The sequence below is a fragment of the Cyanistes caeruleus genome, chromosome 5 (genome assembly GCF_971803275.1).
Source record: "Cyanistes caeruleus chromosome 5, bCyaCae1.hap1.1, whole genome shotgun sequence".
Taxonomy (NCBI): Eukaryota; Metazoa; Chordata; class Aves; order Passeriformes; family Paridae; genus Cyanistes; species Cyanistes caeruleus.
Genome location: NC_141705.1, coordinates 58,143,398 through 58,159,997, shown reverse-complemented (window position 1 = coordinate 58,159,997; position 16,600 = coordinate 58,143,398). Strand labels below are relative to the sequence as shown.

Below are 16,600 nucleotides of genomic sequence, written 5' to 3'. Positions count from 1 at the left end.
TTATTTATTTTTAAGAATAATCTCATATTAATGTGTTTTAATAGGTATATATTTACCTGACAAAAAAACACAGTGCTACAAATAGAACACAGGAAACATTAGCAAGACTTTAAAATGGGTTGTGACTTGGCTGATCATAAATAAATGAACTCACCTTTAATTCTCCTGATGACATTTCCTGCACATTAATCCTTCTAGTGAGTTTTTCTAGTGGCAACCTTAAATAAGGAGCTTCATGCAATCAATCCCAACCACACCAAGATGTTCACTGCAGGAGTATAGTGCAAAGCAAGGAACTTCCCTTTGACTCAAATTCCTATGTATCTGGTATCACTAAGTGTATGCAGAAGAATTAGTCATTGCCAGACAGACATGCTTCATTTTCCTGGGACACAAAACAACAACTCTCAATTCCCTCTATTCACATTCATTACCCACTTACAGCTGTAACTATGTTTCTCCTTGAAATGAAAACAAACATTAAACAAGCTCACAGACAAATATCATTATAACTTAAGAAAACAAACATTAATGGAACTGTTTACTACACCGAGGAATTCTCAGCTCCCTATACTGCACATACCACTAAAACATTCCCATGGGCATTGATCCAAAAACCATGACAAGTCCATGAAGTATCAAAAGGCAATTTGGGAAAAGTGACTGCCAGAAATCAAATCCACAGTTTAAGCAAACAAAAAACACAAGGGAAATGGAAAACAAATTAGCAAATTCACTCTATAATGCTCAATAAATGAATGCTACAATTCAATATTATGCAATATTATAATGTTATACAAAACAGTATGTTTTTTTTCTTTTTCCCCCTGGAAAAGGTTAGAGAATCCAACACCAGAAAAGGCTGAGGCAAGCTGCACTAGAGAGCAGTATAATGGGTCCCTCTCTGGAAGCAAAGCAACAGGGAATAAGCAAGTGTGTTAAAGAAAGCAAGCAAGCAAGAAACCCCACCACAACCCTCCTCAAAAGAGAACTGAGGTGCTCTCTTCCTCTGACATTACTAAATACTGACATCAATCTACCCACTGTTTTACAGAGCCACAAAGTACATACATGTCTTTCCCCCTTCTAATTGTTCTGCTGTGACTAAAAATTCAACTGGCACTGGCAACACTGGTCTGAGCATATCTTTTTCAAAGCCTAGCAAGGAATTAGAGGTACATACTTCAAAGAGGACTTGATTCAGCCATTGTTCTGTCCTGCAGCTCTATCCCAAAATCTCTTAGGAACCACGAGCATGTCTCCATGGTAGCATGTGCTAAAACCCATGCCTGTAAGACCTTTGCTGCTCATCCCTGATACTCAAACTTGAACATTCACCTGAGTTTGCTCTATAAACGCTCACCAGAAAGGCAGCTAAAGACACCAAATGAGGTGAAGAAGGCAGAAATTTCTGCTGACTATGGCAGGAATCATCTGAAAAGTTACGCTACTCAGACCTCTCAGAGAGAGAAGAGAATCACCAACCCCTGACCTCATGTCAACTATTTTTCAATCAAAATTCCTTCCTGGCATCCCCTAGTGCCCCTGCTTGTCACTGGGAATGCCTCCCCAACACACCCACCCAGGCACTCAGAACAAAACTCAGCAGCTGCTCATATCTCTCTCAGCTACTACACTAATAATAGTGTCTAGGGAGCAATGTTCCAATAAGGCTATTCAATAATGTCCTCATGATATGTGAGATCACCTCCAGACCACTATTAAATATGGAAATATTCTATATTTAAAATAGAAACTGAAAGAAAGGGTTTCAGGAAAAAAAAAATCTATGAAAAACAGCATCCTTTTTCAAAAGACAACAGTCTTTAAAGATAAATTCTCTTAAGGCTTTGCTATCAAACCTGACACACCAAAAGCATACAATCCCTTTCATCTGCTCACAAGTCTTCAAGATCCTAAGAGCAAGCAAACCATAGCTATCACTACAGGAACAGAAAGCACATACAGAAAGCTTTATTTATAAAAGGATTGAAATAAACGTTGATAGAATTATTTGGGAGTTATTTGACATTTTTTTGGTTTCAGAATCTTTTGTTTCAGGAGGGATTTTGATTACTTGTTTTGATTACATGTTGCTTACAAACACAGTTAATTTCCACTGGAAAAAACCTTTTCTGTACCAGAGAGAAGCAGTGGAGGAGGCACTATCAGATTAATTGCCCGTGTGGTCCAGTTGCTTCCTCCATCCAAAAAAAATTGCTATTTTTCCTGCCCAATATGTTAGCTCCTAATTCCATTTTTCAATGCATCAATGATAATTATTCCAAGCTAATTTCCAAGAAGATATTAAAGCTAGCTTCTAAACACTTTCATTTCAAGAACAACAAAAAAAGTGTACAAGAGAAAAACCCTCCTCAATGAAGCAAGCTTTGCAATAACTTTACCAACATGAAGCGGACATCAGTTCATCCATGAAGTGTTATAGCAAGGTGGGCAAATCTGTTTTTCCTTGTATCTGTATGCTTTCTGTTAAAAAAATGTGAATGACAAAATTCTGTAAACCTTAGAAAAGCCAAACTGCTGACTGAAATTTCCACTGGAATAGTCTGCATGGCAAGGGCAGAACAGCTGCTTTCTGAGCTCATACTGCCATGCCCTCCCTACTGAGATGTCCACCACATGACTGCAGGAGAATATGGAACATCCTCCTCTCGGAGTCTATATTTATCTAATTTACTTGAAGAGGATAAAAACAGTTTATAACTACTGCTCAATTCAAATAATGACTACAGAAAAAGAGCAGTGAGTGCAGCCTCCCCTAATGCAGAAAGGACTCATACACAACACTTCTTTGTGACATTACAATATTCGTGAAATGCTTAACAGATAAATAACCCTAAATTTGAAGCAATAGATTCAACAGTGATGGGAAGATAGATATTAACAGGTGAAGGGTTTGCCCAAAGCTGCTCACAAAGTCACTTCTCTAGACACAGCTTGGTTTTCCATTCATAACATAAAATTATTTATGCATATGAAAAGAGAACTGACTCTGGAGGCATAAACCATGTCCTCTATGGAAGGATCCTCAAGACAGACAGCAACCTATTTGCAGCAGCTGAAAAAAAAAAGTACCTTATTTACAAAGTATCTTGCACCAAAATATACTTTTCTTTAAAAAAAAATTACTTACAAAAATTACACTTCTGTAAATTAATAAAGAGGAATTATTACCTAAGACAGATTCTAATTACAGATATATTAAAGTGGGTAATGGAGTCAGGAAGGGAAATGGAATGTCCAGGTAAGTGAAGGCAAAGAATCATTTCTGCTGAGTCTCAAAGCTACATTTTCCAAATAAAATTTACATCTTGGGTATCACATATTACATGTACAGTGTAATATTTGTATACACACAGCAAAATTTTCTGTTAGGTTGTATGCGACTGAGCTTTCTCGAAGATGTTCAAATCTGCTTGTTTTCAGGTCTCAGCCCTCTCAAAGGGCATTTCTAGTCATCAGCACCCTCCTTCAGAGCAGGTTGCACTGCTTGGCTTACTAGATTCCAATTCCTTTAGTTTTGCTATAGGCCCTCAGCAAAGCTCACCTAAATAGAGAGCCAAGTCCGACACATGATATGCAAGTATGAAACACAAACATTTCTTTAGTTCGTTATACTAACTACACAAAAACTTGAGCTGCGTATCTGGAGCTAAGAACTATTCCTTCACAAAACACTGCAAAAAAACTGCAATGAGAGGAAGACACAGGTGGCAAAAACAAATTTCCATGCTTGACTAGCTAGCTCCCTACCCCTCAGGATGGCAGCCTTCCCGCCCAGGTACAACCATACAGAACCTCGTTGGACAAGCAGTAATGGTGTTGGAAGACACATAGATGTGTTTTGTGAAACAAAACCAATTGTCATGTGAGAGCAGAGCACTTCTTTTCAGCATAAGATTCTTCTACTTCTTGTGCTGGTTTTGGCTTGGAGAGAGCAAATTTTCTTCATAGCGGCTGGTAGAGGGCTGAGTTTTGGATTTGTGCTGAACACAGTGACAGTAATAGGGATGCTTGTGTTACTGCTGAGCAGGGCTTGCACAGAGCCAGAGTCTTTTCTCGTTTTCTCATAGCCATGCTGGTGAGGAGACTGTGGGTGTGTGGGAGGTTATGACAAGACCCAGCTGGGACAGGTGACCCCAACTGACTGAAGGGATATTACACAGAATATGCTGAGTTAGAATGGATCCATGAAGATCATCAAGTGCAACTCCTGGCCCTGCAGAGCACAATCCCCAAGTGACACCACATGTCCAAACGCTTCTTGAACTCTGCCAGAGTCAGTGCTGTGACCACTTTCCTGAGGAGTCCATTCCAGTACCAAACCACCCTCTGGGGAAAGAACTTTTTCCTGATATCCAACCTAAACTTCCCCTGACACAACTTCAGGCCATTCCCTGGGGTCCTGTCACTCAGCACCACACAGAAGAGATCAGTGTCTGCCCCTCCTTTTCCTCTCACGAACAAGTTGCAACTGCAATGAAGTCTCTCCCCAGTCTCCCCTACTCCAGACTGAAGAGACCAAGTGATTTCAGCTGCTCCTCATAAGGCCTCCTCAAAACCCTTCACTATCCTCACAGCTCTCCTTCGGATGCTCTCTAATAGTTTAACATCTTTTTTTATACTGAGGCACCCATAACTGCTCCCAGCACTCAAGGTGAGGCTGCCCCAGTGCAGAGCAGAGCAGGACAATCCCCTCCCTTGCCCACTTGGCATTGCTGTCCCTGATGCCCCTCAGGACAGGGTTGGCTCTCCTGGCTCCCAGGGCACTGCTGACTCAATTCAACTTTCCATAGACCAGCACCCCCAGGTCCCTTTGCACAGTGCTACTCTCCAGCCTCTCATTCCACAGTCTGTCCCTACATCCAGGATTGCCACATCCCAGGTGCAGAATCTGGCACTTGCCCTGGCTGAACTCGACGTGGTTGGTGATTGCCCATCCCTCTATTTTATCAAGGGCTCTCTGAAGGGCTTCCCTGCCCTCACGGAGTCAACAGCTCCTCCCAGTTTTGTGTTATCTGCAAACTTGTTTAGTATCCCTTCCAGTCCTGCATCCAAGTTGTTAATGAAGATGTTGAAGAGCACAGGGCTTAAGATGGAGCCCTGCAGAACCCCACAAGTGAGAGGTCTCCAGTCCACCTCCTTCACTACAGCCCTTTGTGCTGGACCTGTGAGCCAGCTGCTCACCCACCCCACGGTCTGTTTATACAGCTTGTTCAGAAGCTTCTTCTTTGTGAGAGACAGCATCCAAAGCTTTACTGAAATCCAAAACATTTACATCAGCTGGCTTCCCTTGATCAACTAGGCATGTTACCTTGTCATAAAAGGAGATTGGGTTAGATAAGCAGGAATTTCTATACCTCTGGTGTCATACTCCATAGGTAAAGAGGAAAGAAGGAGGAAGTGGGGAAATGTTTGGAGTAACAGCATTTGTCTTTCCAAGTAACCTTACAAATGATTGGGCTCTGCTCTCCTGGAAATGACTGAACACCTGCCTGCCCATGGGAAGCGGTGAATAATTCCTTGTTTTGCTCCATTTTTGTGCATGGCTTTTGCTTTCCCTGTTGAACTGTCTATAGCCCAGTCCAGGAGTTTTCTAACTTTTACCCTTCTAATTTTCTCCTCAGTCCCACTGGCTGGGAGAGTGAGCAAGTGGCTGTGTGATTCTCAGTTGTTAGCTGGGGTTAAGCCATGACACTTCTAAAACTTAAAAAAAAAAAAAAAAGCACAATAATTCCAGGTAGTTTGATTTCTTTTAGCAAAGATGCTGAATCCCCTGGAACAAGGGAAGAGTTAGGAAGAGGCACAACAGAAATCTGAAACTGCATTTTCAAATGACTGAAAGCATAAATTGAAGCACAATAAAAGAACAGTAATATTACCACAGAGCAAGTGCTTGAGAGCAGACTGGACAAAGTCAGCTTTGTTCCTGAATAGCTTGCAGGCTAAGGAGTTGAACAGACAAAAGCTTTGGAGAAACACTCCTTTGGCTCATGACTGAGTTTGTCAGTCAGTCCAGGCCTCTCCAACAGAGAGAGCTTACAACCTGGGATTTTAAGAGGAAAAAAGTATGGACAAAGCTATGGACACTGCTTTGCTCTCAGAGCACTGAAGTGTTCCGAAGGCTGACATTACACAGCACTCACATTCTGTTAATCCACATAAGCTGCAAGCTCAGCCCCACAACACATTTCTAAGAACTGGGACTCACTGTCTAAATGGTATTTTGACAAGTTTGTGTCAGGTCCTCTGTGACCTGGCAGCATGCTCCCTCCACCTGTTTGCAAGACAGAGGGATTTCTTTTGAAGGAGCACATTCTAAGCAATTATATTTTTATGTAGAACTGCTACTAGTCTCCATGTATATATATTTTTTTTTGTTCCAACACACCCACATTCAAATATTATTAGTATTTTTCAAAGCAAGCAACTCTAATGACTGACAAAATCACAGATTAAACCAAACAAACAAAAATATGATGCTCTCTCTCTCTCTGCTTGGGAAAACAGCTCAATTTTTGAGATTTAATGCATTACAATCTGTTTTTTTCACATCTTTCAGGTTTAAACACTTGATGTATGACAAACTTCATACTCCTCAATATTAATTTATTCATTCATTATTTCCAGGCCCCCATGCACCAACCTAATGGAGGAAATGGACACATTTCAAAGCTAAAAACCATTTACCAGCAACAAAGTGGCTGAGAACCTATTTCTGGACGCCACACATACTAAAATGTCCTTCAAGGCCCAGCTCTGGTACAAAGCCCTGCTCAGTTTCATCCTGGATATTCAATTTTCCCTGCCAAATTAAACAAAGCATTGTTTTTCCTCTTCAAGGACATGCAGTCCCAACCAGCCAGGTGCACATACAAAAGCTGACAAGGACCCAGGGAAGCTGTAACAACCAGATCTACTGAGAAGCAAAGCTCCTCTCTGACCTACCTCTTGAGCCAAGAACCTTCACCTGCCCAGGGCTCTCATTTAAAGAGGCAACAACAGGAGGTTTATTTAAAGGTCTGGGCTGCAGTAAAACCACAATCTGTTTAATAACATTGTGATTTTCCATCCCTGTAGATTATTTTCCCCTCACGCTGCTCCTTTCCCACAAAGGACAAGCCTAGCATGAATGATTTACAGGAACTTCTGATTTGGCCTTGGCCTGTGATGGCCTCATAGCTTCTGAGGGCCTGGGTATTTTCTCTCTATTTTTATCCTGAAAGATGAGCAAACGCACAGGATGGAAAAGAACAACATAGGGAGGAAACAAAAACAGAGAAGAAGGAGTAAAAAACAAAGAACATGGTATCTGCAAGAAGCTCCATCAATAGTTACAAACAGGTATGGAAAAACAACATGACATCAAGATTGTCTGTCAAAATTTGCCGAAAATACCTGTTTAGAAAAAGAATTGGAGGATAGTGTAAACCAGGCCACAGACTTCCCTTTCAAGTATCTCATTTCCCAGTGAGATACCAAAATACGTGCTTTGGACAGAAGGCACACATTTATCCCAGATATATAATACGGGCCTTCATAAATTACTGCCCTCTCTCCATCAAAGTCACACCCAGAGAAAAGCAACCTCCACAGGAGCTGCTGGGATGGAGTACAAGTACCTGCTTCAACTCATTGCAAAACTGATGGCTGAGTTTAAATTTGGCACGGAAGATGGGTTTGACTTAGCAAGAAGGCAGATTTTGGGTGCTGATTAAAATTGACCCTACAGTGGGTGGCAACAACCACCAGTAGAGATATTCCCTGAACAGTAGTTTCTTAAACTATTCTGCCAATATGTGCCCAAGTTTATTTGATCATATATTTTACATTCATTAGATATTCCAGAAAGCATTCAACTGCTCCAAGTATCTTAATTAGCCAACTCAGAAACTTGAAGACTTTTAAAAGCAAACTAAAACACTGAGCATATTTTAACATCTTAAGGACAACTGTCAAAGAACAGTAAATGTGGTACTGAAACTCAGAAAAGTGGCATTAGACACAAAAGAAAGCCCCGTCAGACAAGAGCAAATCATAAAAATTATCTCAAGAAGCCACAAACCACACTGTCAAAACACTAAGCATATTGCCAAGATTCATATGCTGTGAACTCTCTCTAAAACAGCCAAGCCCCTGTTTTTTAGGTTAATGTGCTAAGTGTTGCAGTTGTGACTGAAGCTGGCATTGTAAAACAAAAGCATTACAGTCAATGTAAACTTTATACATTAATTATGTAATGTTACAAAACAGCTGGGAAGGAGGGGACAAGTACTGGGATGCAGCTCTTCAGCGCCATTCCAAACGTGTTTCCACGTGCTCCCTGTCTAAAGCAAGGGCAGAGCACCCAGCCTGTTTGCTACTTCACAAAAAAAAAATAGAAAAATTCTATAGCACTCTCCTTCCTGCCCCCTTGGAAAAACATCTGTGCCAGGCAGAAAGAGATTTTCTGCCTCAATAAAACTTACCGAGTTATTTCAGACTGGACTTGAGAAGTGTTATCAGTGTCAAAAGGTTAGCTTGCTAAAATTTGCTATGTTTTTCAATGCAGTGCTGGCAAGCACAGGATAGTTTTAGGAACAGCATACACCTACAGCCTTAGCAGTGGGCCTATTGCAAGCAGGTGTTGGCACTTTACAGACTGTAGAGCAAATCCACTCTTTTTTACAGCTCCTTAAGATAGACTGGAATTCCTTATAATTCTAAAATTACCTTTCTGAAACTCTTGTCTTTAAAAAAAAAAAAACCACAAGGAAAAAAACCTTCCCAACATGATCTACCAGACAACTTCTCTAAAAATTCTAAACTTATTTCTGTTGGTTTTGTCCTGGAGACTGACAATTACACCTATCAGTAATGCTTTCTTTAATAACCACTCACACATTTTACTTAAAGCTGGAAAATCATACCTTTTCCCCAATGATTAAAAGACAAAATCACTTCATTTAATGACAGCTTTTCACATCTCTCAAACTAAGAAAATCCATATAAATTAATGAAATTTCATATTTTCTGATATCACAGATGTTCGGTAGCACAATGCTCTGCTTTCAATACAGAAAAAAAAAAAAAAAAAGACCAGTGGAACATCTACAGGATAAAGACAGTAATGGAGCTAGTTAGTAATTCAAGCTGAAGAGACGAGATTCAAGCTGACAAACTGACATCCTCCACAGAATGAGCCTGACACTTTTTATAGTCACTGACACAGTAACGAATGCTCTACTTGGGGTGGAGCTAAACAAAATGTTCTTTAGAGCACTTTCTTAAATATTAGCATTTCCCTGGTCCTTGTACAGAAGCAAATTTATCTACAAGCCAAAAAAAAAAAAAAAAGTTCTGCCATAGTTAATTAGTCCCCAGCTGTGGCAATTATCTTGAAGGAAGGGGAAAACCAACATTTTATTATGTTATCATCAGCAGCTTTTAAGGGAAACCTCTATTAGATGGGCCCCAAAGTACCTGTTTGCCTTAGCTTTCTAATGAGCACAAAAATGGAAACACGTCCAATAGAAAGTTGGGGTTTTTTTTAAGGTACAAACATCTCAGTAGCCTTTGCAATACTGCCCTTGCAGTAATTTTTACCTAACGTGACTCTAGCAGAGTGTATTTCAAATCTCAGAGCATTCACATACAGCACTGATTTGCTTATGGTTATCACACCTAAAGCACACCTTGCAATAGAAATAAAGTCTGTGTTTGAGCTACTAATTGAAAAATAAAATAGCTTTCTAAAATGCTAAATACAAAGATGTATTAATTCAGAGGTCTCACTGAATTCAAGGCAAAATAATCATATATAGAGCCCTAAGTAATCACAGTTGATTTAGGAAACTTTGCACACAGGTTCAACTAATACCCTCTCACTATATTCCCCCCTTCCTCATTAAGAAAGAATGGCATTAAGCTTTTACTTAATCTTTGGATTCTACCTAAATCTTTAGTAAATTTGAGTGTCTATTTCTTGTTTAGAAGTTATTAATAAGCCCTATATTAGTGGTTTTATCTTACTTCTTTGACATGTACTGGAATGTCAGTAGAACATTTTTGTTGCAAAAAAAATTCCTAAGACTTTGAAAGCTGGCACACACTACACATGGTTTCATAACTGCAGATTATATAAAGGAAAGCTTTAAAAAATAGACAATTAGTGCTTAAGAAAAGAATGCACCACGGCTCAAGTGGTCTGAGAGGTCTTTATGTGGTGTTATTATGTGGATAACCACAGCTTTTATATTTACATAACAATATATACACCAGGTCAGGCAAAAATCTACCCTATACCAGTGTCTGGAAGGTCAACCACCAACACATACCACAAGAACCAGCCAAGAAAAAGAATATGGGTTTGGACAACTTGGATATCACACCAGGGCTTGGGACTGGATTAGGTTCTTCAGTCATCTTTGTTAAAACAAATACTCATCAGTAACTCTGTATATTCCAACAAACTCTTTCTACACAAAAAATAAATTTGGTTCCCATTTTGTATTCTGTCTGGAAGAGTGCAAAAAATAACTCTTCCACGAAGAACACAAAATGAAAATAGCAATAAGAAACAGTCACTGAGTATATTGGGCTGCACTGGACAGCCATAATGTCCACTGCCACAAATACATCCATCTTCTGTCTTCACCAGCCCACCACAAAGTCATTGCAGTTGACTCAAACAGAATTCTGTTCATTTGAGCCTAAATCCAAGAATGGGGAGGCTCTGCTTTCAGTCACACAGAACAGCTGTGAGCATGTGCTCACAAAGATCCTTTGCAAAGGCCCTGTGAGATATGCAGGGCCAAAACCTATACTCATCCTGATGCTTCCTACTCCACCTTGGCAGTGGCAGCTCCTGCTGTAGGCATACAAGAAAAACCTTCCAAAAATATCCTCAAAAGCCCCACAAAAATCTTATACTTGTGTGAAGAGACCAAGAGTTAAACCAACATGGGGAGAAGAATTCAGACAGAATATATAGTATTTATCCAGTGTATTCTGTAGCTTCCAACAAATTGCACTGCAGATTTGTAAGAGCTCAGAACTAACTCTCTTACATTCCCTTCATGATTCAGAATAAGGATTCTCTTATCAGGCACCTTTAAATTCACTTTCACTAAAGCACAACTACCTCCACCCAGAAGTTATTTATAAACTCTATTGATCCTAACTTGTTTAACTGAACTGGAACCCCCTAAGAAATATCACATTTCTGTTTTAAAAAGCATATGTGTATACCACTTGTACTTACTGATCAGTAACAATAGGGAAAAAATTGATTTGTACACCTTGTAAACATATTTAGCTGTCAAAAAAAGGAAGAGCCACCTTGTTTATTCATCCTTCCAACATTTAGCTTGAGCTAGACAACTCAGTGATTCAAAACTTTACACAGGAAACCGACAGTTTTGAGTCACTCTTGTTTATCTTTCTATCACATTCTTGAAACTACTGAAATTTTAAAGTGTAAAGATACACTTGAAGTATGCTTTACTCTGGAAATTCAACAATTTAAAAATGCAAATTCTTTTTTGTTCTCTTTCTTCAGCAGTATAGTACTGTACTAACAAAAATCAATTTTCCCGAGTTTTAGGTGAAAAATACAACCCCATACAACTGAGAAGACAACTGGAAAGGAGCCAGTGAGAGAATCCACGTCATGGTACTGTTGTGCCCTGCAAGACACTGATGATTCCAATGAATTAGAGGGAGTGGTAGCAGTATCTGCTTTCACCTGTCAAGATGTAACCCAGTGCAGGCAGCATTAAAGTCACTTACAAAACTGTCAGGCAGGAAGAGTGATCTATTCAACTGCATCAGTTATTCACACCTAAATAATCCCCATAACGTTTGCTGCCAGCTTCACAAGGAAGTTGCTAAGGGAGAGAAATGCTGGTGGTGTCTACTGCAGTCCCACAAATCCAAGAACAATAGAGCACCTACAACAATTTATACTTTACACACCATCCAGAGCAGCTCATCACACTCGCATATCAATTACACCAGGTACAAATCTCTTATTTTACCTGGTTCTAGAAACAAAGAAATAATTTAGCTATTATCAAGATGACATTTTTTTTGTTTCAAAGACTAAAATAATTTTCTAAAAATTGTCAGCTACTGCACTTTAAGAAGCAGTCGTCTAAACTCACTACACCCTGCTTTATTATCACATTCTCAGAATTGCAGAGAGACTATCTTTGTGCAGAAAACGCAGTTTGGACACAAATGAACAGACCATTGTGTCTAGACCACTTCTTAAACTGGGTTTTTGGAACAAATACTAATTCCATTTGGTTTCCTGACAGCAAATGAATCAGGCTCCTCAAAGAATTTGGATTATAACATTTTCTTCTGAAAACACAAGGACAAATACCCTAACCACTGGGGTTTTAACCACTGGGCTTCTTGTCCTTCTTCTGCTGAAATTAGTCTTTAAATGTCTGTTGAACAGTAGCACTCCTTCACCAGCACCAGAGGAAGGCAACTAAGCTTCAAACAAATCACTCAGGGCACTCTGAAGAGGAGAGACAGCTGCAGAAACCTGAAATGTGGGAAGAAGGGTCTAACCTGTTTGTACTTTTCAAACAAGTATCCTGAAGATATTAGAATAAGGTACAGTAACTAAACTCAAGAATAAACCTTCTGACTGTCATCTCAGAAAAGAAGGCAGTGTTTAGACCTGAACACCAGGCAGGATCTCAGATAGCTTCTCTAAATATTCCTCATGGGCTAGCCCTAAGTATTTCATTGAGCACTCTCAGGCCAGGTGGCTCTAGCCAGCAGACTTGGCTTCCACCACACACAGCAAAGCACCCTGAAAACTGCGCACAAAGCCAATTTACCAGCACAGGATTCTGGTGTGCTGTGGACAGGACACTCATTTGAGTTAGGGCTTTCCTCACCCCAGCCAGCTCCACACTTTCTTCTGTATACATTCCCATGAGCAACTGAGGGTTTGGGGCAGTTGCCAAAATACTGTCTAGATGCTTGAGGAAGAGAAGTGGAATGATTTCCCTCTACTGTTCTTATCCAATTTTCGGGATACTTTTTTACTTTACACTCCAAGTTAAGATGATTTATACTGACACTTCAAGTCAGAAATTTTGATTAATCGTCTAAGATCACATTTGGCAGTAACTGAATGTTAACGGGCCAAAGAATAAGAGTTACAGAGAAGTGAAATATGATATGGAATTTTCTATCAGAGACAAAACCAGAAAATAATGTTTCTTTTGTTTAGTTACAGAAATGAGTTAATTCTGGCTTTAAAAACTTCACCATATCCAGGCAGCTACACTGATCAAACCCCTACCAGTTTAATGGAAACATCCTGACCAGCATGGTTTCCTGGCTTCAGAAGTTTGCCATACCAGAGGTGCCGTACATTTCCGAGAACACAGTGCTAGAACACCGTATTAGTGGTTTATTTGAATAATTGGTATAGCAAATCAGCCTACTAGGTTAAACGGAAAAAAATACATTAGCACAATACTACACTAAGAACATGCATGAACATGGTCATTCGAGGCAAAGCCATGATTGCTATAACGCGTATAAAACACATTATAGTTAACTATTTATATACACTATGCATATACTCAACAAGTAAACGCAAAATTAACAATTTTACATTTTACATAATCACGTTTTAAGAGGCCAAAGGCATAGAACTGATAACCAGCGCTGTCAGCACAAAACTAAGTCGGGTAATTCCTGCACACGCTTCTTTAGACAGAGGTATTTTCCGGCAGCCTCTCCACAGGCTGCAGTGCACAGGCACGACATGGTTACGGTCAGGTAGGCGATTCACAGCTTGCAGCACTCCAGCAGCGCCTGGCACGGATCCTCCCGGCGGATCTCACACGGCAGCCGGGCCCGCTCCGGGCTCGGCACGGCCCAACACAGAAGCCAGGCCCGGCCCAGGACCCGGGCAGATGCAACAGGAGTCACCCGGCGCTGCCACCGCCTCTATCCCTTATTCCCCTCCGCGGAGAAGGGCTGGAGAGGACCTGCGTCCCCGAGTGGTGGATGGAGATGCCAAGGGAGAGGCTGGAGAACGCCAGTGCAAAGCTCAGTGCCACAAAGGCGAGCGCCGCCGGCTGAAAGGCGACAGCTCCCGGCGCCGGCAGCCGCCCCCGCGGCTCCCCCCGCTTCCCGCCACTCACTCTTGGTCGCGGCGATCAGGTTCTTCCCATCCTTCAGCAACTCCTTGATAAACTTATTGGTCTTCTCCAGCTCGGCCTCGTGGGCTCTCACCCTCTCCCTGAACCAGGGGCTGTCCAGGTAGCAGTCGCTGAACTCCAGGGGCTGCAGCCCCATGGCTGCCGCCGCCGCGCCGGGGCTCGCCTCCCTGCGAACCGCAGCACCGCCGCCCTCCGCAGCCGAGGCCACAAAGACGGAGCAGCAGCTCCCCCCGAGCACGGCTGGGCACGGACCAGACAGCCGAGCTCAGCGAAGCCGCCCTCCCGGCAGCCCCGCCGGGACACGCCCGAGCGGGGCGGGCAGAGCCCGGGGCCCGCCCCTCCCGAGCTCCCCGCGGCGGCAGCGGGCGGGGCGCTGAGGCCGCCCCGCTGCGCTCGGCCCCCGGGCGGGGCTGCTCGGCTGAGGCGCTGCGGGCGTCCCCGAGCGGAGAACGTGGGCAGGTACCGCTGCCAGAGAGAGCCCTCCGCTCCGCAGTGACGCCTCGACAAGTTAGAGATGGACGATCGCTGGTCGGATTCTGCACCTGGGCCGGGAGAGCCCTGGCCGTGTGTATAGCCTGGGGAACGGGAGAACAGCGCTCTGCAAAGGGACCTAGGGGTCCTGGGCGATGGAAAGCTGAATGTCAATCAGCAGTGCCCTGGCAGCCAGGAGAGCCAGCCCCGTCCGGGCTGGTGGCCATCAGGCACAGGTCCCGCCGCTGGGGGAACGCTGATTGTTCCGAGCTGGGGCGGCTGCACCTCGAGTGCTGGGGGCAGTTTGGGGTGCCACAGTACAAAAACGACATTAAGCTGTTTGAGAGCATCCAAAGGAGGGCTGCAAGGACGGTGAGAGGCCTTGAGGGGATGCCGTATAAGGAGCGGCTGAAGTCACTTGGTCAGTTCAGGCTGGAGGAAACTGATGAAAGACCTCATTGCAGTCTTCCACTTGTCCATGAGGGGAAGAGAGGCAGATACTGATCTCTGTGGTACCCAGTGACAGGACTTGAGAAAACAGCATGAAGCTGAGTCATAGGTGGTTTAGGTTGTGTATCAGGAAAAGGCTTTTCACCCAGAGGGTGGTTAAGCACTGGAACAGGCATCCCAGGACAGTGGTCACAGCCTCAAGCCTGACAGAGCTCAAGAAGCATTTGGACAGTGCTGTCAGGCACATGGTGGGATTCTTGAGATGTCCTGTGTAGGGCCAGAGTTGGACTCAATGATTCTGATGGGTCCTTTCCAATTCAGCATATTCTATGGTTCTATGATTGTGCCAGCCACTGAGCTCCCTGCGCCTCATGGAAACCTCTGTGAGCTTTAGGAAGGGGCTGAGCAGGCTCTCGGAAGATGAACAGGGCAGTACATGGGCTGCTTGATCCAAAATTGGCCGTGGTGGTGGTTGTCTGCCAGCTGAGAAAGCTGGTGTTGCTCACCCTGTCCCGCTTGTGTCCGCACGTTAAATACTCTATAAAGTAGATACAGACTCTTTACATCTTCATTCAATAAACTACTACAGTCTTGTGAACAAGAACTGCGTCAAGAGCGAGACCTCGAGAAGACCACTCAATGCTGAATTGTTTCAGTTAAAAATGTTAGGAAACTCATGAAGGAGACAGAAAAGGCTTATAGCTATAACTTAGCTATAATTCATGATTTCAGTGGTTTGACAGTAGTGCAATTCAGAGTGCTTTTGTGACATTTTCTCAGGTGATTGAGGAATATATATAAATTAGTCATGAGTGTCTACTTTGAGAGTCAATTCAATCTATTTTTTTTTCTGTATTTTGGCAAACAGTATTAGTTCCCTCTCCATTTGAAGCAATAATCTTTAGTATTAATTAAATGTATAATTGTTGAGCCCACAGTGAAGCCTAAACTGCATGTCTGAGATGAAGATAACTGGTGGTGTAACTATCAAGCTTTTTCTGTATGACCCCATGCACTCACCTGCAGAAGTGCAGAAACAGGTGGGCACTTTACAAATCTAATTTTTAATTGCTCCTCTTCATAGAGCTGTGTATTGGGTAGTATTCAATTTCGCAGATATTTGGGTTTTTTTAATACCTGTCCACTTCAGAGCCTGCTTTAGAAACCAGACTGAGGATATGTATTACTCATCTGGCAATCACAGAGCTCAAGAGAGTAAACAAAGAAATTCGTGATCAAAGGCCAAGATAATATTCTCATTGTTCGTGTAGATAAGGATGATAAGAAAACACAATTATGCAAAGACAAGGGCAGGGAGAAGGGACTTGACATGAAGGCCCACGAGTAAGTGTAGTTTCTGAAAGTAGTGTGAAAATTAGTATGGCCCCTCTAAATGAGATGCTAAACATGCAGATGATTTGCCTGCAATCACAGCAGACCAGGAGGGGCTATTGAGGGCTGATCCTGAACATCCAATTTTT

General features: G+C 42.3%; 1 protein-coding gene across 7 annotated transcripts in view; it reads right to left on the bottom strand.

The window, feature by feature from the left end:
* Positions 1 to 14,570, bottom strand: part of ARHGAP10 (Rho GTPase activating protein 10) — a 136,456-nt gene extending 121,886 nt beyond the window's left edge. For 4 of the 7 annotated variants that reach the window (XM_086889414.1, XM_023926300.2, XM_086889413.1 and 1 more), the window contains exon 1: positions 14,181 to 14,565. In XM_086889414.1, coding sequence (XP_086745540.1) covers positions 14,181 to 14,334 — 154 coding nt within the window. In that variant the 5' untranslated portion in view covers positions 14,335 to 14,565. Of the gene's footprint in view, positions 1 to 14,180 lie in introns of all 7 variants that reach the window. The other 3 variants (XR_002864339.2, XM_023926299.2, XM_086889411.1) reach the window with 1 other exon arrangement.
* Positions 14,571 to 16,600: the final 2,030 nt, after the last annotated feature.